At 46.2% G+C, this 23,194-nt stretch overlaps 1 protein-coding gene across 1 annotated transcript in view; it reads right to left on the bottom strand.

The window, feature by feature from the left end:
* TTLL8 (tubulin tyrosine ligase like 8) overlaps window positions 1–23,194 on the bottom strand; it is a 74,619-nt gene that overhangs the window by 37,713 nt on the left and 13,712 nt on the right. The window contains exons 3-7 of the mRNA XM_064283224.1: window positions 7,082–7,220; window positions 6,270–6,343; window positions 5,934–6,062; window positions 4,485–4,599; window positions 2,864–2,986 (exon numbers count right to left, since the gene is read on the bottom strand). Of these exons, the coding sequence (XP_064139294.1) occupies window positions 2,864–2,986; window positions 4,485–4,599; window positions 5,934–6,062; window positions 6,270–6,343; window positions 7,082–7,220 (580 nt within the window). The remainder of the gene's footprint in view (window positions 1–2,863; window positions 2,987–4,484; window positions 4,600–5,933; window positions 6,063–6,269; window positions 6,344–7,081; window positions 7,221–23,194) is intronic.

Here is a 23,194-nt window from a genome sequence, read left to right as displayed (position 1 = left end):
GAGGGGAGACGCAGGAATGCACTCATCCCAGATGGGACAGTAGGGGAAAGAGGAATCCACCAGAGGTACAGGTAGGAGGCCATAAGGAGTCTGGTGATCATGAGTGAACACACATGTGCTGGCATGACAGTTTCTAACCCCAAGGAACTCCCATGGCTCTTCTCCAAGTATCAGGGATCACATGCCAAAAGTTGGGGCCAGGGAAAGAGAGCTGAGAGAGGTACCCCCAGACATACCTCCCTGGAGTACAAGTTTGCAATCCCCAGAAGAGGGTAGGAAAGCAGAGAAGGAGAATAGAAGGGAGTCTCCAAGTATTCCAGGATTTTAGCTAGGAAAGACTGGGATAGGACAAGAGGAATGAGAAAAATTTCTTCCAGGCATCCCAGCCCTTCATTGAGCTCAGGTGGGAAAGGGCAGTGGGCCTGAAAGAGATCTCCCAGGTACAGAAAGAAGGGCACAGCTGAGAGCAAAGAGAACTCCCCAGTAACCCCAAAACCTGGAAGGCAGGGAGTTATCCCACAGTTATGAAACTACCTGCTTTGGTGTAAAGCCTAGGCAGATCTCCAAAATCTCACAAGTGCTCAGATCCCAAGTCTTGTTCAAGGGAAAGCCCTGATCCCACCATAAAACATTTGGAAGCCAATGATGAATGGAATAAAATTAAAGCTTCTGCAAAGCCCACACTTAGCTCAACTACAGATCAGATGGGCTCATCCCCACTCTGGAGGCTAGACAGGGATAAATACCGTTCATTTCAGTCCCTAATGTTCTTTAATGCAAACTGTCTAGCATATTATCAAAAATTATAAGATACATAAAAAAAATAACAAAATGGGTACCAAGAAAGGATGCAGTCAAAAGGGAAAGACTTACAAATGGCCCTGATCTCTGGAATTATGAGACAGGTACTTTAAAATAACTAAGATAAAAAGGCTAAGGGGTCTAGTGGAAAAAGGCAACATGCTTAAAGAGATAAGAATTTGATCAGATAAATGGAGACTATATATTTTTTCTTTTTTATTGTGCTTCAAGTGAAAGTTTATAGCTCAAGTTAGTTTCTCATAAAAAATTTATAAACACATTGTTATGTGACCCCAATTGCTCTTCCTATAATGTGAGAGCACACTCCTTTCCACCCTGGATTGCCCGTGTCCATTCAACCAGCTCCTGTCCCTTTCTGCCTGCTCATCTTGCCTCTGGACAGAAGCTGCCCATTTAGTCTCATGTATCTATTTGATACTCAAGGTCATATTTCGGTTCTCGTGGACTTGCTCTGATTTTCTTCAGTTTCAGCTTGAACTTGCAAATGAGCAATTTATGGTCTGTCCCACAGTCAGCCCCTGGCCTTGTTCTGACTGATGACACTGAGCTTTTCCTGCATTATGCAGATGACACAACCTTGCTTGCTGAAAGAGAAGAGGACTTGAAGCACTTACTAATGAAGATCAAAGACCACGGCCTTCAGTATGGATTACACCTCAACATAAAGAAAACAAAAATCCTCACAACTGGACCAATAAGCAACATCATGGTAAATGGAGAAAAGATTGAAGTTGTCAAAGATTTCGTTTTACTTGGATCCACAATCAATACCCATGGAAGCAGCAGTCAAGAAATCAAAAGACACATTGCATTGGGTAAATCTGCTGCTTTAAAGTGTTGAAAAGCAAAGATGTCACCCTGAAGACTAAGGTGCCCCTGACCCAAGCCATGGTATTTTCAATCGCATCATATGCATGTGAAAGCTGGACAATGAATAAGGAAGACCAAAGAAGAATTGATGCCTTTGAATTGTGGTGCTGGAGAATAATATTGAATATACCATGGACTGCCAAGAGAACGAACAAATCTGTCTTGGAAGAAGTGTAACCAGAATGCTCCTTAGAAGCAAGGATGGTGAGACTACGTTTTACATATCTTGGACATGTTGTCAGGAGGGATCAGTCCCTTGAGAAGGACACCATGCTTGGCAAAGTACAGGGTCAGCAGAAAAAAGGAAGACCCTCAATGAGGTGGACTGACATAGTGGCTGCAACAATGGGCTCAAGCATAACAATGATTGTAAGGATGGTGCAGGACCGGGCAGTGTTTCATTGTGTCGTGCATAGGGTCGCTATGAGTTGGAACCGACTCGATGGCACCTAACGACAACATCTTGAACTAAGAAGCACACTCTTCATGAGTATCGTTTTATGACTTATAGTCCAGTCTAATCTTTGTGGAGGTTATTTTTTAAACCAACCAAATTAAAGTACTACCCACATCCATTGCTATCAAGTCAATTCAGACTCATAGGGATCTTAGAGCACAGAGTAGAAGAACTGTCCCACAGGGTTTCTAAGGCTGTAATCTTTACAGAAGCAGACTGCCACATCTTTCTGCCACAGAGCAGATGTGGGTTCACGCCGCTGACCTTTCTGTGAGCAGCCAAGTGCTTTAACCATTGTGCCACCAGGGCTCCTAAAGAAAATACTGGAAATGAAAAATATGATACGAGAAATGAAAAATTCACTCAATGGGCTTAACAGAGGCCTGGGTAAGGCATGGACAGGATCGGTGAACTTGAAACAGGTCACTAGAAAGTACCCAGGCTGAGCAGATGCCATTTTAAGGGTGAATATGACACGTCAGAGAGTATAGGTGGAGGAGAGGCAGGAGTGATGCAGCTACAAGTCAAAGGCTTCAGTTTGTAGATTGTGCCGGTAAACAACAAGGATTACCAGAAGCCACAAAAAGCTGAGAGAAAGGCATGCAACGGATTCTCCCTCAGACCCTCCAGAAGGAACCAACCCTGCTGGCATTGGGATTGAGACAGGAGATGCCCGGGGGAAGTCCCATCTACACCTGCCCTGTGCCCACATACCTTTCCTATGGCTGGGGTCACTGTCACTGGCCTCCTCCCGCCTGTTCCTGGACTTGGCCTTGCAGTTCTGGTGACTAACAACCCACTTGAGGATGCTGGAAGCCACAGTGCGCCGGAAGTCATCTGGAAGGACACCAGGCCTCGCCCCCTCTGCCCACTGGGTCACGGCGGCTCCAGGGGCAGATCGGCCTCACTCCCGCTCCAAAGCCCAGCTGCTACCCCAGGGCCCCCACCTCCCCCAAACTCTGTCCTCCTCCCTCCCACTCTACTGGATGGGGCTCAGGCTTGGAGAAGGCTCTGCCTTGACTGGTCACACCAACAGGCCTCCAGCCCCCAGCAACAGAACAGGCCCAGAGCTTGGACCCCTCTCATTCTCCACCTGCTTCTTCTCTTCCCTCCCAGGGCCACTCTCCTGTGTACACTCTCATCACCTCGCCCAGCCACGGCCATGAGGTCCTCTCCCCGGTCCTCTGTCCTCAGATACCGCCCCCATCAGTCTGTCCTCCACACTGCACCAGAGGAATCTTTCTAGAACCTCCCTGGCTGACAGCGCCAGGACCAACGGCTCCCATCTGAGGAAGCCAACCCTCCCCAGGTCCTCCCTGGACACTCAAGCTCTCCTGCCCATGCCCACCAAGCACAGAAGGCAGAAGGCAGTGCTGGACTGGCTCTGACCAAAGGGTGGCCGCACACAGCAGGTAAGCATGCTGGGAAGGCAGGCAAGGCTACTGAGAGCTCTCTGCACGCCTCCTCGTGCCCCTAGCACCACCCCTCCAGACTCTGCTTCCCACTGCCTGCTGCCCCCTCTGCCCCCTCTGGACATCTGTGGAGCTCCCAGGCCCCCATCCTCCTGCCCAAGTAGGCTCCTTCCCCATGGAAGTAGAGGCAGCCCCTCCCTCCATTGTTGAGCCTGCACCGGGTATCTGCTCCCCTCAACAATGCTGCTGCCATCCCCAAAACACACAGAGCTCACCCCATCCTTCTCTTGCCTGCAGTCAGAACAAGTTCACCATGCCCCCCTCTGAGCCCCCTCACAGGTCTCCTGCTGCTCCCCCACCCTCTCTCTCCCTGTCCCCACCCAGCACCCCCATCATGTGGCCCCCCTCTTCTGCTCATTAGTCATTCTCCTGCTCCCTCCCTGCTAGAATGTGCGCCTCAGGGGACCTGGTCGGTGGGGCTGCAGCTATTGGCTCCCTGAGGTGCCCAAGGGCGGGGTCAGGGCCACAGCAGTGCAGGCAGGTGCTTGGGGGATATGGGGTTCCTCCCCGGAGCAGACCCGCTCCACCTGCTCTGACTTTCCCCTTTTCTTTCCTGTGGCCTCCTGACCAGGTCAAACCAGGTACCCTTCCCTTCTGTCCCCACCAGGGTCCTGACAGCTGTCTGACTTCTGACACACACACCTTCCCTGGATGCCAGGCTGGGCCGTGGGCCATCCCTGAGGTCAGCAGAGCAAGACGGAGACGCCCTGCTCCCAGCCTCCCACCCCCCTCTCTGACCAGCCCCCCGCATGTCCCCACCTGTCACACTGTCCATTTAGAGGCAGCCTGCGGCCCCTTCTGCAGAGGACATAGACCAAGAAGCCCTGTGAGGGTGACCCTGCTCTGGGCAGCCGTCCACTCACCCAGAAACTCCTGCTTCTCGCTCTCAGTGCAGAGGCCGTAGCAGCGCGGGAAGAAGGAGTCCGGGTTGGCCTGGACGTACCAGGGCAGGCTTCGCATGCTCACACACAGCCCGATCTCCGGAGACAGAGGGATGTCAGGGCCGCCTTGCGCACAGAGCTGAGGGCCAGCCCTCCACCGACAGACTGGGTGCTCCCTGGGCCTGCCTCCTGGAGGGGATCCCAGGCCCCCAGACCAGCCCCGCCCCCAGCCATGCAGGCCGGCACCCCCAGGCCCAGGAGCAGCCCCTCTGGGAAGGCTTGCCTGTGGCCTCATGTCCACTCAGTCCACTCGGGTCCAGGACACAGGATGAGGGCCACAGTGGGGCCCTGGGGGTGGCAAGTGGCTGGGGCAGTGCCAATCCATGATGGACAGCAGCCATGGCCACAGATGCCCGCCTGGCCAGCAGGAGGCGAGTCCCCACAGCTGCTCTCCCAGCTCCTGGGGCGTCTCGGCCCATGCCCGGCCCTGCACTTCAGAAGCCAGTTGCTTCCCCCGCTGCCTACCAGCCTCCCCACAACTCTCCTCTAGCTCAGCCTGTCCACCACTCCTGCCTGCAGGGCCTCCTGCTCTTCCCTAGCCCCACACTCACTCACTCACCAGGCAGCCTGGGGACTCTCACGCCACTCTCACGCCCCCAGCCAGCTCCAGCCACACCAAACTCTTCCTTGCCACACCCTCCCACCCTGGCCCTTGGGGCCACACAGGACACCAACGGGGCGTAAGGCAAGGGGCAGGAAGGAGTCTGGCTGGGTGGATGGTGTCTGGGCATGGCCCTGGTCCCACCTGTCTGGCCTCGAGAGCTGGCCAAACCACCCCTGGCCACACCTGGTCACCCCAGCACAGCAGGGCATCCACCCCTGGCCAATGGCTGCCCCCCTTTATGGGTCCCTAAGGGCACGGCTGCACACATCAGCCCAGGGCCCACCACAGGGCAACCCTGCGCAGCAGAGAAGCCTGGGGGTAGCTGGGTGTGGACTGACCCCTGCATTGTGGGGGCAGTGACCAGGGACGGGCATTCTGCCCAAACATCGAGGTGGGTCCCCTGGGACATGGCAAGAGTGGAGACTTCATCCCCAAGACTGCATGTGACCCCGCACCCTGAGGGAGGCTCTCTACCACTCCCAGTGGATGGCAAGGCCCCATGTGAGGGTCTGTCTACAAGCCAAGGAACACCAAGGGTCGCCAGCAAACACCAGAACTGGGAGAGAGCCACAGAAGGACTCAACTAGGCAAGGCTCTGACTTGGACTTCTGGCCTCCAGACTGTGAGAGAACAGGTATCTGTTCTTCAAAGCAGCCCGTCTGCTGCCCTCCTGGGGGCGAGTGGGAACTCAGTGCTAGACCCCCTGGCCCCGGCAGAGTTGGGCCCTTCTGGAACCTTCTCTGGTGGGTGTGCAGACTTCCACTCACCTTGGTGGTGAATGAGGCTGTCTTCCCATAGTGGTTCAGCATCTGGTCACAGTTCAGGCTGTGATAATCTACAACGTCCCTTTTGATGGTCCAAAGGAAGTAAGGCATTTCATGATTTACCAACCTAGACTGGCAAGAAAAACCCTTTATCAGTACCCAGCACTCAGTTCACATCCTTCAGACCAGTCGGGGTGTAAGGAAGGAACAAGTGATGGGGAGCCACCTGCCCCCCACAGCCACAGGGTGAATCCTGCCTACCCTCCTGGCTTCAGCTTGGTCCTGGGGTGGCTCTGGCACCATTCCCTGTGCCCCACAAGTATGAAACCGGGGACCTACCATCACATCGTGGATGTCCTCTGTCTTCTCGGAAGTCCCTTTCTGGCTCTCTTTGGATTCAGTGCCTTTGCTATCTGCAAACAAAACACAGGGCAAGAGATCGGAGACAGTGAGGGCTGAGCACCTGGTCACAGGTAGACCCCCCCCTTCAGAGCAGAACCCCTCTGAGGGCATGGTGCTAACCTGACCACCCCAAGTTGGGCTCAGGGCAACTCCACTGAGGACACCATGCTGGGGCAATTGCCTGGAGCAGCGCTCTCCCTCCCGAGGCCCAGATGTCCTGCGGTGCCAGAGTGATGGACAGCGATGGGATGGGGAGGAGGGACATCCCATCAGGGGAGGGGTGTCCCATTGGAGGAGGGGCAACCACTGGTGACAGGGCATCTGATGGAGGAGAGGCGGCTCACTGGGGGAGGGGCATCTGATGGAAAACCATCCCATTGGAGGAGGGTTGTTCCATGGGGGGAACATTCTGTGGAGGAGGGGTGTCCAAGGGAGGAAGGGTGTCTGGTGGAGGAAGGATGGCCGGGGGTCTGGAGGTCAGCAGAAATTGCCCAGACACATAATGAGACCTGGCCTGGGCATGAACATTAGGACACTGAGATGTGGCCAACACTAAGGATCGAAAGGGTCTCTCCAAGGTGCTTTGCCCCCAAAGGAAGGGACGAGTAAGACTCAGACATGAAGCCAAGAGACCACAGCACGCCAAGAGAGGCCAGCATCGCAACCCCGGACAGGGTCCACTTCTTGTCTTTGTGACAGAGCACACACCACACATCTTACAGTGAGACAAAACATCTTAAATACTCTACCAGTCACTCTTTCACTTTCATCTTCCACATGTGGAATGACCTTGGGCACAAAGTGGAACTTCTTTTCCACCCAGCCCTTCCTTCGCAGAACTGCCCGGATCACTGGATAGTGTCCATAGATAGAAAAAATCTTTTTTTCCTACAATCATAAGAACATATTTTAAGCTAAAGAATTGAAAAGCAAGGTAAATATTTCTCTGCAGAAGTTCTCAAAGAGGAATGAGATTGACTCTTTGCACCGATGGGAAGATACCATGGTTCTGCTAAAAGAAAAACTCCAGAAGCATCTGATGGACACAGGTGCAGGTGTGCGGGCACAGGTGTGCAGGCGCAGGTGTGCAGTGGGCACAGGTGTGTGGCACAGGTGTGCAGCAGGCACAGGTGTGCAGTGGGCAGTCTGCCACCAGGAGGGGACAGGAGAGGGGCTATGAAGGAGAGTCACTCTGTTCTGTGTGTTCCTGCTTCATCATGGGGTCTTGGACACAGGAGTGTTCACACACACACTCACTTACAGTCACAGTCACATACAACTCGTACATACTTACACTCAAACACACATTCATACACACAACTCACATAATATGTGCACTCATTCAAACATACATGCTTGTATACACTCAACTCACACACATCCAATACATGTACACTCATACACAGCTAACACCCATACACACTCATAGTCACACACACAACTCACACATACATTCACAGACACAACTCACACACAGATAAACACACATACACACACACATACACAAGGCTAGGACACCACGGTGCAAAAAGGAATGCAGCCTCTCCTGACACCTCTGGAGATGATCCTGAACTCCAGGCAAGGTCTGGATGCAGGAAGTGGAAGCAGAGATGGCAGGGCCATGCAGTCAGGAGACCTGTGGATGGCGACGGGCACAGAGCGGTGTCTTTTCTCTGTGAAGGGTGAGCATCCCTCATGCTCTGTGAGTGGGGAGGGGTGTATGGGTGCCTGAGATATGAGGACAGGGAGATGGAGGGTCATCAGCTGTCCAGAGTCAGTAGAGGAGAAGTAGCTCCGACAGCAGCAGAGTCCCCCAAGTGTGTGGGAGCAGGTGTCTAGGGGACAGCTGTCCTGGGAAGCTGCCCAGCTACCATGGAAGTCTGTGTGAGCAAGACAGACTCTGACGGAGCCCAATGGGTCCTTCCCTCATGTTGTCCCCTTGCCTTGACTGCAGATGGAAACTGTGACCTACTTCCGACCAAAAGGACATTGCAAAGGAGGTAGGATATCACTCTGTGATTATATTGCAGTATAGAACAAAGGCAGTAAGATTTTTCAGATGTAATTAAGGTCACTAATCAGTGGACTTTGAGTTAATCTAAACACAGGTAATCTGGGTGGGCCTGACCTAATCAGGTGAGTCCTTTAAACGAGGGTCCAAGCCTTCCCTGATGATACAGACTCAAAGCAGCAGAGACTCTCTCTCTGTTGCTGGCTTTCAAAAAGCAACCTGCCTCAAATTCTGCATTCCCAAAGAAATGAATTCTGCCAGTATTCAGAGGGAGCTTGGAAGAGGATCCTTTCCTAGTTGAGCCTCCAGATGAGATCACAGCCCAGGAGACACCATGATTTCAGCCTTGTGAGGCCCTGCACAGAGGACCCAGTTAAGTCACGCTCAGACTCCTACCCACAGAAACTGTGAAATGGTAAGTGGATGTTGCTTTAAGTTGCTGTATTTGTGGTAACTTGTTATGCAGCAATAGCTAACTGACATGGGCCCCAGTAGGAGGACCTGCACACCCACACCCAGGCGCATGTACAAGAGAAAGTTTGTTCCTGCTGCTAGAAGCTGTGAGTTCAAGTCCCAGCACCCACAAGAGAGACCTGGTAGGTTAGAGGACATCTCTGAGACTCCTTACATGGCTGGGAAAAGGGATCCAATGTCTCCTCTCCTCAATGTGGCTGTCCAGGTGGACAGCAGCGATATGGAGAGACTTGATCAGTGTCTGTGTCCTTCAGCTCTGGCAAGGTTGCCTGGCCACCCCCAACACTCTGCTTAGTTTTAATTAAATTGATTAACTTTAGAAAACTGATTAAATTTAATAAGTCAGCAGAATACAATTCTTAAGGGAACCACAAAAAGAATAAAAATGGTGTATGATATCTAACTCATAAGAGAAAAAGAAATGGAATGAGAAAAAAAAATCAGTCCAAAAGAAGGTATGAAAGGAGAGAAAAAGGAGACCAAGTAACCAAGCAGACAGGTCATAACAAATGAATGAACTAAGACATCAGATATACTAGCATTAGTTTAATTTGAAATGCTCCAGTTAAAGGCAAAGTGCCAGACTGGATTTATAAAAAGGATGAAGAGTACTTGACATTGCCAATATATAGGTGTCATGGACTGAATTGTGTGCCCCCCAAAATATCTGTCAGCTTGGCTAGGTCATGATTCGCAGTAGTGTATGATCGTCCACCACTTTGTCATCTGATGAGATTTCCCTATGTGTTGTAAATCCTATCTCTATGATATTGATGAGGTGGAATTAGCAACAGTTTTGTAAACTGAATCTACAAGATTAGATTGTGTCTTAAACCAATTTCTTCTGAGATGTAAAAGAGAAGTGGGCAGAGAGAAAGGAGAACCTCATACCACCAAGAAAGCAGCGCTGGGAGCACAGGGCATCCCTTGGACCTGGGGTTCCTGTGCGGAGAACCTCCTAGCGCAGGGGAAGATTGTCGATAAGGACCTTCATCCAGAGCCAACACAGAAAGCTTTCCCCTGGAGTTAACACCCTGAATTTGGACTTCTAGCTTCCTAGACTGTGAGGGAATAAACTTCTGTTTGTTAAAGCCACCCATTTGTGGTATTTCTGTTACAGCAGTACTAGATGACTAAGACAGCAGGTAACTTGAGAAGTTTTTTTTTTTTTCCAGTCTTGTAAAAGATGATTGACTGTCTAAAGCAAAAATAATGACAATGAATTGTGTACGTAGTTTTTTTAAAACATATATAGAAGCAAAATGAATGCTAACAACAGCAAAGGGAAAATGGAAATATATATTATCGTAAGTTGTTATGCTGCACACGAAGTGGTATAATAACATTTAAAGTAAAAAAAAAGCTGGCAGTAATAAATGAAAGTTGTATACCATAATAAATGAAAGTTGTATACCATAAACCTTAAAGCAACCAGTAAATAAACAAAGGAAGCATACTACATAATCCAATAAAAGGGGTAAAAAGAAATTATAAACAATGCTCAATCAATCCAAAACAAGGCAGAAAAAGAGAAAACAACAAAGAAATTGGACAGATAGAAAACAAGTAGCAGGATGTTAGATTTAACCAAACCATATCACATTAAATCACATTAAAGGTAAATGGTCTAAAATAATCAATCAAAAGGCAGAGATCGTCAGACTGCGTTCTTTAAAAAGCAGGACCCAATTATATGCTGTCTACGATAAACACAGGTTAAATGTAAAGACACAAATAAGTTAAAAGAAAAAGATATACAATGTAAACACTAGTCAAAAGAAAGTTAGAGTGGCTATATTAATATCAAATAGGACAGATTTCAGAGGTGGTCCAACATGGCGGAGTATTCAGACACTTCATAAGAGCCCTCTTACAACAAAGACCCAAGAAAACAAATGAATCAGATATAAATGACAACTTTGGAGCCCAAGCATCAAAGACAATGCTGAAGAATTGGACTGAGCACGAAGTGGAAGGAGAGGCAGTATAAAAACAGTGGACATGGAGAAATATGGATCACTGGTGCCCTGCTAGCTGAACCTGCGCAGCACGGCCATATTGAGACAAAGCAAACAGTGTTCCCAACTGAAACCCCCATCACCTGGTACAGCCAAGCAGGACTGACTCTGCATTCACGCCCAGAGCCAGGAAGGAGTGCTTCCTGCCCTGCAAAAGAAAGTTAAGTGCATGCACCCCGCCCACTGCACCCACCCCAAACCCCATGCCAGAAGCCCACAGACCTGTGGGGCCCCTACCCTTCTTGTTCATCCCTCTCCCCAACTATGATCACAGTCCAGCAGCGCCCACCACTGCCCTGCCCCCGACCCAGGAACCCACAGGCTGAAGGCACCCACCCTTTGCTCAGAAACTCTTGTCAGGGGCCTGAGGACCAACAATGTCCCCTACTCCCTCCGGTCACCTGCACTGGGGGCCTGAGGGTCAGCAGTGCTCCCACTCCCTCCAGCTACCAGCACCAGGGGTCTGAGGGCCAGTGGTGCCTCTCACTCCCTCCAGCTGCCTGTGCCAGGGGCCTAAGGACTGGCTGTACCTCCCCCACTCTCTCCAGCCACCTGTGTGAGGGAACCGAGGACTGGCAGTGCCTCCTATTCCCTACAGCTACCTCCACCAGGAGCCTGAGGACTGGCTGCAAAGCTCCCCCATGACGCACCCTAGTGGACAGGGCATGACCTCCAACCAGGCACCCATGGACAGGCGACATCTCCCCTGCCTCATCCCTACATCACCCTCCCCCTACAAGTGGAGGCTTGTGCCTGCTCTGAACAACCCCATGCAGCTCTGCATGCTTGGGACTGTTGGTGAGAGTTTTCACACTATCTGCCCAGTGACCAACGATCAGGGCACCCTTGCCCCAAACACCTGGCAGTTGGCCAAGCGCACACACAACACCCAACCCCGCAACCAGGGAGAACGCCCCCTGCACCCATGGCAAGGTGATCAGCCAGACAGATACATCTCCTCGCCAGAAACATCACCTACACCTTTAGCAGCCTTGCAACATCAGTAAATAGAGAGTAGCACTCACATACCCAGTTGCTGCCCCATCCACACAGAGGAGGTGAGAGCTTCAATAGGGCCAGATTAGTGACCAGGGTAGCACACATGCCAAGCCTACTTGGATTTATCAAAACAAAAGAAAAATTCAGGATGTAGCAAACAAGCATACAATAAATAAATAAATATAATAAATTCTTGATGCCTCAGAGACAGCAGACAATATCAAAGCACATAAAGTAGGACAAGTTGGCTCCAGCAAGTGAACCAAATAAAGAGCCAGAAGATATTCCAGAGGAACAAATGGCAATGGAACTACCTGATAAAGAATTCAAAAGACAAAAATACAGGGCTCTGCACGAGATCAAGAAAGAAATCAAGGAAAACAAAGACAAAACAATAGAAGAATTCGTGAAAACAAGAACAAAACAATTAGAAACCATACCAAAAAAGCAACTAAAAATCCAAAAGATTAATAATAAAATTTCAGAAATAAACAACTCAATAGAAGTATATAAGAGCAGAATTGAAACACTGGATGACACAATCAGTGAATTTGAAGACAAATTCCTTGACACCAATTTTTTTGAGGAAAATCAGAAAAAAAGAAATGAAGAAAGCCTAAGAGTTATGTTGGATACCATCAAAAGAAAAATTTGTGCATGATTAGAGTTCCAGAACAGGGGAGAGGCAGTGGAAAATACACAAAGAATTGTTGAAGATTTTCTGGGAGAAAACTTCCCTGATATCATGAAAGTCAATTAGATATCCACCCAAGAAGCCCAAGGAACTCCATACAGGATACACCCCAAAAGAAAGTCAACAAGACAGATCATAATCAGACTCACCAAAGCCAAAGACAGAGAAAGAATTCTGAGAGTGGCTTGGGAAAAACAGAGAGTCACCTACAAACGGGAACCAATAAGACTGAGCTCTGATTATTCAGCAGGAACTATACAGGCAAGAAGGCAATGGGATGACATATACAAAAACTTGAAAGAAAAAAAATGCCAACCAAGAATTATATATCCAGCAAAACTGCGTCTCAAATATAATGGCAAAATTAGGACATTTCCAGATAAACGGAAATTTGTAAAAACCAGTCCAAACTTGTGAGAAATATTAAAGGGAATCCTTTGGTTAGAGAATCAACAACATCAGACAACAACCTGAGATTAAGACAAAGGACAAAGCATCAGCCAGGTACCCAGCTAGATTAAAAAAAAAAATTCTCAGAAATAAAACAAAGATAAAAACTGAAAACAGGGAATCATAAACATCAATCTGTAAATGACAACTACATCAAAACAAAAAATAGGAAATAAACAGTGTACTTATAGAACTTTCATATGCTGAGGAAGTCAAGGCGATAAGAAGAAATAAAAGACTGGTTTAAACTTAGGAAGATAAAGGTACATTTCAAGGTAACTACAAAGAAAGTGAACAAAACAACTCATCAAAATAAAAAAGAAGAAAAACGTAGACTCAGTAAACACAAAATCAACAACAGTGAAAGAAATGACAAGAAAATCCACAAACAAAAATAACTCAGCACAGACTGCTCTTACAGGGATTACAACAGAGGGTCCCAGACAGAGCTGGAGAAAAATGTAGAACAAAATTCTAACTCAGAAAGAAAGACCAGACTTGCTGGCCTGACAAAGACTGGAGACACCCTGAGAGTATGGCCCCTGGACACCCTTTCAGCTCAGTAATGAGGCCACTCTTGAGGCTCACCCTCAGCCAAAGATTGAACAGTCCCATAGAGCAAGACAAGACTAAAGGGGCGCACCAGCCCTGGGGTAGGAACTGGAAGGTAGGAGGGAACAAGATAGCTGGTAATATGGAACCCAGGGTTGAGAAGGGAGAGTGTTGACATGTCGTGGGGTTGTTAACCAATGTCATAGAAAATGCGTGTACTGTTTGATGAGAAACTAGTTAGTTCTATAAACCTTCATCTAAAGTTCAATAAGAAAAGAAAAAGGACATGAACCAGAGACTTACATCACCCTGAGACCAGAAGAACTAGATGGTGCCTGGCCATAACCAATGACTGCCCTGACAGGGAGCACAACAGAGAATCCCTGAGGGAGCAGATCAGTGGGGTGCAGACCCCAAATTCTCATAAAAAGACCAGACTTAATGGTCTGACTGAGACTAGAGGAATCCTGGCGGTCATGGTCCCCAAACCTTCTGTTGGTCCAAGACAGGAACCATTCCCAAAGACAACTCATCAGACATGGAAGGGACTGGACAATGTGTTGGAGAGAGATGCTGACGAAGAGTGAGCTACTTGTATCAGGTGGACACTTGAGACTGTGTTGGCATCTCCTGTCTGGAGGGGTGATAGGAGGGTAGAGAGGGTTAGAAACTGGCAAAATTGTCATAAAAGGAGAGACTGGAAGGAGGGAGCGGGTTGACTCATTAGGGGGAGAGTAAGTGGGAGTATGGAGTAAGGTGTATATAAGCTTATATGTGACAGACTGACTTGATTTGTAAACGTTCACTTAAAGCTCAATAAAAATTATTAAAAAGAAAAGAAAAAGGAACTCAGCACAGAATATTAAGAGGAACAAAGAAACCATCAACACCACAAAAAAAGTATAAGAAAACGACAGCAGTAAACTCATACCTATCGATAATCACACTGACTGTAAATGGCTTAAATACACCAGTAAAGAGACAAAGAGTGGCAGAATGGATAAAGAACATGACCAATCAACATGCTGTGTACATGAGACACACCTTAGACACAAAGACACGAACTAAAACTCAAAGGATGAAAAAAATACATATCAAGCAAACAATAACTAAAAAAGACCAGGAGTGGCAATATTAATCTCTGATAAAATAGACTTGAAGGCAAAAAGATAAGAAAGGACATTATATAATGACCCAAGGGTCAATCCACCAGGTGGACATAACGGTAATAAAGATATGTTGTTGGTGTTGTTAGGTGCCTTTAGGTCCATTCCTACTCATAGTGACCCATGTACAACAGAATGAGATGCTGCCCAGTCCAGCAGCGTGCTCACAATCGTTGTTATGCTTGAGCCCATTTTTGCAGCCACTGTATCAATCCATCTCACTGAAGGTCTTCCTCATTTTCACTGACCCTCCACTTTACCAAGCAAGACGTCCTTCTCCAGGGACTGGTCCCTCCTGATAACACATCCGAAGTATGTCAGATGAAATCTCACCACCCTTGCTTCAAAGGAGCATTCTGGCTGTACTTCTTCCAGGAAAGAAGTGGTCATTTTTCTGGCAGTCCTTGGTATATTCAATATTCTTCGGTAACACCATAATTCAAAAGCATCAATTCTTCTTCAGTCTTCCTTATTCACTGCCCAGCTTTTGCATGCATATGAGGCAATTGAAAACACCATGGCTTGGGTCAGACACACCTTAGTCCACATAGTGACATCTTTGCTTTTGTCTTAGTTTATCTAAGAAATACCACAAGTGGATGGCTTTAACAAACAGAAATTTATTCTCTCACAGTCCAGTAGCCTACAAGTCCAAATTCAGGGTATCAGCTCCAGGGGAAGGCTTTCTTTCTCTGTTGGCTCTGGAGGAAGGTCCTTGCCTTCAATCTTCCCCTGGTCTAGGAACTTCTCTCCACCAGAACCCTAGGTCCAAAGAACGTGCTCTGCTCCTGGCTCTGCTTTCTTGGTAGCTTGAGGTCCCTCCACACTCTGCTCACTTCCCTTTCCTTTTATCTCTTGTAAGATAAAAGGTGGTGCCGGCCACACCCCAGGGAAACGCCCTTTACATTGAATCAGGGATATGACCTGAGCAAGGGTGTTGCATCCCACCCTAATTCTCTTCAACATAATCCAGTCTTGCCTCATTAACCACAGGCAGAGATTAGGATTTACAACATACAGGAAAATTACAATCACAAAATGGAGGACAGCCACACAATACTGGGAATCATGGTCTAACCAAGCTGACACATATTTTGCAGGGGGGTCACAATTCAATCCTTGACAGCTTTTTAACACTTTAATGAGGTCTTTTGCAGCAGATTTGCCCAATGCAACATGTGGTTTGATTTCCTGACCACTGCTCCCATGGGTATTGATTGTGGATCCAAATAAAATGAAATCCTTGACAACGTCAATCTTTTCTCCATTTATCATGATGTTGCTTAACGGTCCAGTTGTGAGGATTTTTGTTTTCTTTGTGCTGATTTGTCTTCTTGTTTTCTTTATGGTGCAATCCCTCCTGAAGCCTGTAGTCTTCGATCTTCATCAGTACGTGCTTCAAGTCCGTTTCACTTTCTACAAGCAAGGCTGTGTCATCTGAATATCGCAGGCTGTTAATGAGTGTTCCTCCAATCCTGACGCTGCACTCTTCTTATACAAAATACATAAAACAAACTCTAACAGCAATGAAAAGGGAAATAGGCAGCTCCACAGTAACAGTAGGAGACTTCAACACACCACTTTCGGTGAAGGACAGAACATCTAGAAAGAAACTCAACAAAGATGCAGAAGATCTAAATGCCACGATCAACCAACTCAACCTCATAGACATGTACTGAACACTCCACCCAAAAGCAGCAAAGTATTACACTCTTCTCCAATGTACATGGAACATCCTCCAGAACAGACCACATTTTAGGCCATAAAACAAGCCTTAAAAAAATCCAAAACGTCAAAATAATATGAAGCATTTTCTTGGATCATGATGCCATAAAAGTAGAAATCAATAACAGGAACAACAAGGAAAAAATATCAAATACATGGAAACAATAACACCTTGCTTAAAAACCACTGGGTAATAGAAATCAATGATGGAGTAAAAAAAATCCTAGAATCAAATGGGAGTGAAAACACATCTTACCAAAACCTTTGGGACACAGCAAATGCAGGGCTCAGAGGTCAATTTATAGCAATAAACTCATACATCAAAAAAGAAGAAAGGGCCAAAATCAAAACATTAACCCTACAAGTTGAACAAATAGAAAAAGAGCAGCAACAGAAGCCCGAGTCACCAGAAGAAAGGAAATGATAAAGAGTAGAGCAAAAGAAATGAAATAGGGAAGAAAAAAACAATAGAAAGAATCAACAAGATCAGAAGTTGGTTCTTTGAAAGGATCAACAAAATTGACAAACCACTGGCAAAATTAACAAAAGAAAAGCAGGAGGATAAGCAAATAAGAAATGAAATGGGTGACATTACAACAGAACCAACTGAAATAAAAAGGATCATAACAGAATACTATGAAAAACTGGACTCCAACCATGTTTGAAAACCTAGAGGAAATGGACAAATTTCTAGAAATTCACACTACTTACCTAAACTAACACAAACTGAGGTAGAAAAACTTTACGGACTCATAACAAAAGTTTGAAGAAGTAGTTTAAAAAAAAAAAAACACCAAGAACAGCAACAAAAAAGCCCTGGCCTGGATATCTTCACTGGAGAATGCTACCAAACATTCAGAATAGAGCTCACACCAATACTACTCAAACTATTTCAAAATATAGAAAAAGAAGGAATACTCCCAAATTCATTGTATGAAACCAACATGACCCTGATACCAAAGCCAGGAAAAGACACCACAAAAAAAGAAAATACAGACCAATATCTCTTGTGAATACAGACGTAAAAATTCTCAACAAAATTCTAGCCAATAGAATTCAACAGCACGTCAAAAAAATAATATATTATGACCAAGCAGAATTCATACCAGGTATGCAAAGAAAGTTCAACATTAGAAAGTCAATCAATGTAATCCACTATATAAATAAAATGAAAAAAGAATCATGTGATCACTTCAATCGATACTGAAAAGGCATTTGATAAAGTCCGACACCCATTCATGATTTAAAAAAAAACTCTCAGGAAATAGGAACAGAAAGGAAATTCCTCAACATAATAAAGGGCATCTATACAAAAGCAGGAAACCCTGGTGGCATAGTGGTTAAGTGCTATGGCTGCTAACCAAAAGGTCACAGTTCGAATCTGCCAGGCGCTCCTTGGAAACTCTATGGAGCAGTTCTACCCTGTCATATACGGTCGCTATGAGTCGGAATTGACTCGACGGCACTGAGTTTGGTTTTTGGGGTATACAAAAGCAACAGCCAACATTATTGTCAACAGAGAGGGACTGAAAGCATTCCCCTTGAGAATGGGAACCAGACAACAATACCCTTTATTACCACTCTTATTCAACATTGTGCTGAAAGTCCTAGCTAGAGCAGTAAGGCAAGAAAAAGAAAAAATGGGCATCCAAACTGGTATAGAAGAAGTTAAACTATTCCTATTCACAGATGATATGATCCTATACATAGAAAACTCTAAAGATTCCACAAGAAAGCTATTGGAACTAACAGAAGGATTCAGTAAAGTAGCACGATACAAGATCAATATGCAAAACTCAGCTGGAGTCCTCTACACCAACAAAGAGAACTTTGAAAAGCAAATCAGGAAAACAATACCAAAAGATAAAATCCTTAGGAATAATTCTAACCGGGGATGTAGAAAACCTATACAAAGAAAACTACCAAAACACTACTGCAAGAAACCAAAAAAGGCCTACAGAAATGGAGAAATACACCATGCTCATGGACAGAAAGACTCAACATTGTGAAAATGTCCATACTACCCAAAGTGACTATAGATATGATGCAATTCCAATCCAAACTCCAGCATCATTCTTTAAAGAGATGGAGAATCTAATCACCAATTTTATATGGAAAGGAAAGACGCCCTGGATAAGTAAAGCATTACTGAAGAAGAACAGAGTAGGAGATTTCACACTACTGATCTCAGAACCTAGAGTCTTAGGCTGGGTTCTCTGGAGAAACAAAAACAGTGAAGCATCTATATATGCTTTTGCTTCTGCCTCTCTATAGATAGGTAGGTAGATAGGTAGATAGATAGATAGGTAGATAGATAGGTAGGTAGGTAGGTAGGTAGATAGATAGATAGACAGACAGACAGACAGACAGGTAGATAGATAGATGATAGATGACAGATAGATAGACAGATAGAGATAGATAGATAGACAGACAGACAGATAGATAGACAGACAGATAGATAGACAGATGCGGGGGGAGGGAGAGAGATTTGTATCAAGGAAATGGCTCACGGAGTTGCAGAGGCTAGAAAGTCCCAAGTCCATAGGTCAGGCTGGAGGCTTCTCCTGACTCACATAGCTGCAGGGGCTGGTGAACCCAAGATCAGCAATTCAGAGAAGAGACCTCTGGCTCACAGGCTGCAGAGTCCAACAAATTCCAAGACTGGCAGGTAAGTTGGCAGGCTTCTGGCTCACAAACGGCAGAGGCTGATGAATCCCAAGATCTGCAGGTAAGCTGCTAGCTCAAGTCCCAAGAACCAGAGATCAGATGAACAGGAGCCAGCTGCAGGATCCAGAGTGAGCAAAAGCCCAAGGGCCTTGCCAGAGAGTCCACCTATATTAGAGGTAGGCCACACCCCCAAGGAAACTCCCTTTCAACTGATTGGCTTCTCAGAACAGATCTCATCATGGAGGTAATTACATTATATCAGATCCCATCATGGAAGTGATTATATCATTATACAGCTGCCAAAATACATCATAACTGCCAAACCACTGAGAATCATGGCCCAGCCAAGTTGACATACACAACCATAACCATCACACCTACTCTACAGCCATGGTACTCAAAACAGCGTGGTACTGGTACAATGACACATAGACCCGTGGAACAGAATTGAGAACCCATATGTAAATCCACCCACCTATGGACAGCTGGTCTTTGACAAAGGGCCAAAGTCCATTAAGTGCGAATAAGACAGTCTCTTTAACAACTGGTGTTGGGAAAATGAGATGTCCATTTGTGAAAAAAAAAAATGAAAACAGGAGCCACACCTCACACCATACATAAAAACTAACTCAAAATGAATCAAAGACCTAAATATAAATTATAAAACTATAAAGATCAAGGAAGGAAAAATAGGGCCAAAGCTAGGGGCCCTAATATACGGCATAAATGGAATGCCAGACATAATTTAAAATGCACAACAAGCAGAAGATGAACTAGATAAATGGGATCTCCCAAAAATTAATTGCTTGTGCTTACCAAAAGACTTCTCCAACAGAGCAAAAAGAGAACTCACAGACTGGGAAAAATTTTTGGTGACAATATATCCAACAAGGGTCTATCCTCTAAAATTGGTAGAAAATTTCAACACCTCAGCAACAAAAGGATAAACAATCCAATTAAAAAGTAGGCAAAGGATATGAACAGACACTTCACAAAAGAAAACAGACTGCTAACAAACACATGAAGAAATGCTCATAATCATTAGCCATTAGAGAAATGCAAATCAAATGCAATGAGTTACCAACTTACCCCGATACTACTGGCACTAATAAAAAACAGAAAATAACAAATGTTGGAGAGGTTATGGGGAGATTGGAACTCTTATACACTGCTGGTAGGAATGTAAAATGGTACAACCACTACAGAAAATGGTATGGCACTCCCTTAAAAAGCTAGAAATAGGAGGTGGGGCCAAGATGGCGGACTAGGTAGACGCTACCTCGGATCCCTCTTGCAACAAAGACTTGGAAAAACAAGTGAATCGATCACCTACATAACAATCTACGAACACTGAACAACAAACACAGATTTAGAGACGGAGAACGAACAAATACGGGGAAGCAGCGACTGTTTGCGGAGCCTGGAGCGAGCGTCCCAGTCAGGTAACCTTGGCGCCGGGCGTAGGTCTGGGCCCAGGAGAGCTGAATTCAAAATCTATGACAGTGCAAACAAGGGGAGCAGCCCTACCCCCCTGAACTCACCCCGGGAGGGGGCCCAGCCGGTCCGTGCGGGCGGCATGGGGACGCGGTTGGTGGGAGAAGTCCCCGGGAGGCAGTGACCGGTTTTGGAGCCAGGAGTGCAGCATCCCAGCCGGGGAACCTTGGCGCCGGGCTTTTGACTGGGCGCCCTCACGGCGCAAGCACGGGGCGCGGCCCTACTCCCCTGAACTAACCCTGGGAGGGGGCCCAGCCGGTCCTCGGAGGTGGCGCGGCGACGGGGCTGGCGGGATGAGAAGTCCCCAGGAGGCAGTGACTGATTTTGGAGCCAGAAGTGCAGCGTCCCAGCAGTGGAACCTTAACGCTGGGCTTTGGACTGGCAGCGGAGGATCTGACTGCGGCTTCAGTGGACCAGACCCTCAGGGGCAATCTCCACACAGCCAGCACACATAGGCGACACACCCCTCGGGAATCTCAGATACAATAGTCATTCCAAGCAAGATAAGCAACTTTGGCTATATTCCGAGGGGCTACTCTCCTATTTCTCTGAACCCTCCCCCACCCTTCCCAGGCGGCTTCATTAACATTGGAATTTCCTGAGCCAGAGGTAGAATGGCTCCGGCTCTGCGGCAGCTTTGCTTCCCCCCCACCCTTTTTATTTTTGGTCTTTTCCTAACCCATTCTTCCGGCCTGAGAGAAGGAACCACAAAAAACCCAGGGACCGGAAATCCATCCCTAATTGGACTAAAAACACAGAACCAGCTACAGCCAAGCATATATGATCCAAATCTTGGACTTTCATCCTTACAAGGAACAAGGTGGCGGTTATAATCCAAAGGCAGTTCTGATAGGGATCTGACTGCATTTTTTTTTTAGCAGATTTTCTGGAAAAACAAGTTTCCCAGGTCTGATATCTCTGCTTATTCAACAGAGCCCTAACTGACAGACAACAGGGAACTGAGGGCTGAAGCTCCCCCCAGACCACCTAGCCTCTTGCCTCAGGGGTCTAAGGAGGGTGACATCTACCAATCAGTAGAGGTACTTGCATTGGGGGCCTAAGGTACAGCTGCAGTGCCCTCCCACCAAGGTGCTATAGGAATAGAGACACACCTACCTCACTGACACTTGGAGGAAGCCTGTCAGCATCCTGCCCCCCCCCGGAAGGTGAACCCCAGCTGCTAGTAGAAACTGGTGCACACAACTATCACCACTACTTCTCGAGGTGGATAGGTGTTAGGGTGCAGCACACACTTGATGACCCAAAATCAGATTCTACTCAAGAATAGTGAATAGACTCAGGCATATATATCTGGCAATAGCCCAAACCAGCTGGTAATAGGTCATAAGTAAGTCAAGGGCTACAACAAACAAGACAACACAATCCAGTAGCCCATCCACATATATTGAAAGAAAACAAAACAAGATAAGACTTAGTGAGCAATTATAGAATAAACCACTACTTTTTTTTATATCTTAGTGATGGCTCAGAGACAGCAGTCGATATCAAACCACATAAAGAAGCAGACCATGACAGTTTCTACAACTCCCCAAACAAAAGAATCAAAATCTTTCCCAAATGAAGATACAATCCTGGAATTATCAGATACAGAATATAAAAAACTAATTTACAGAATGCTTCAAGACATCACAAACGAAATAAGGCAAACTGCAGAAAAGGCCAAGGAACAAACTGATAAAACAGTTGAAGAACTCAAAAAGACTATTCAAGAACATCGTGGAAAAATTAATAAGTTGCAAGAATCCATAGAGAGACAGCATGTAGAAATCCAAAAGATTAACAATAAAATTACAGAATTAGACAACGCAATAGGAAGTCAGAGAAGCAGACTCGAGCAATTAGAATGCAGACTGGGACATCTGGAGGACCAGGGAATTAACACCAACATAGCTGAAAAAAAATCAGAGAAAAGAATTTTAAAAAATGAAGAAACCCTAAGAATCATGTGGGACTCTATCAAGAAGGATAACTTGCGTGTGATTGGAGTCCCAGAACAGGGAGGGAGGACAGAAAACACAGAGGAAATAGTTGAAGATCTGCTGACAGAAAACTTCCCTGACATCATGAAAGACGAAAGGATATCTATCCAAGATGCTCATCGAACCCCATTTAAGATTGATCCAAAAAGAAAAACACTGAGACATATTATCATCAAACTTGCCAAAACCAAAGATAAACAGAAAATTTTAAAAGCAGCCAGGGAGAAAAGAAAGGTCTCCTTCAAGGGAGAATCAATAAGAATAAGTTCAGACTACTCAGCAGAAACCATGCAGGCAAGAAGGCAATGGGTTGACATATACAGAGCACTGAAGGAGAAAAACTGCCAGCCAAGGATCATATATCCAGCAAAACTCTCTCTGAAATATGAAGGCGAAATTAAGATATTTACAGATAAACACAAGCTTAGAGACTTTGCAAAAACCAAACCAAAGCTACGATAAATTCTAAAGGATATTGTTTGGTCAGAAAACCAATAATATCAGATACCAGCACAATACAAGGTCACAAAACAGAACATCCTGATATCAACTCAAATAGGGAAATCACAAAAACAAATTAAGATTAATTAAAAAAAAATGCTCATAACAGGG

The sequence above is a fragment of the Loxodonta africana genome, chromosome 4 (genome assembly GCF_030014295.1).
Source record: "Loxodonta africana isolate mLoxAfr1 chromosome 4, mLoxAfr1.hap2, whole genome shotgun sequence".
NCBI classification, from domain to species: domain Eukaryota; kingdom Metazoa; phylum Chordata; class Mammalia; order Proboscidea; family Elephantidae; genus Loxodonta; species Loxodonta africana.
The sequence above is the reverse complement of the archived record's forward strand: the minus strand, read 5'-3'. Positions and strand labels throughout refer to the sequence as shown.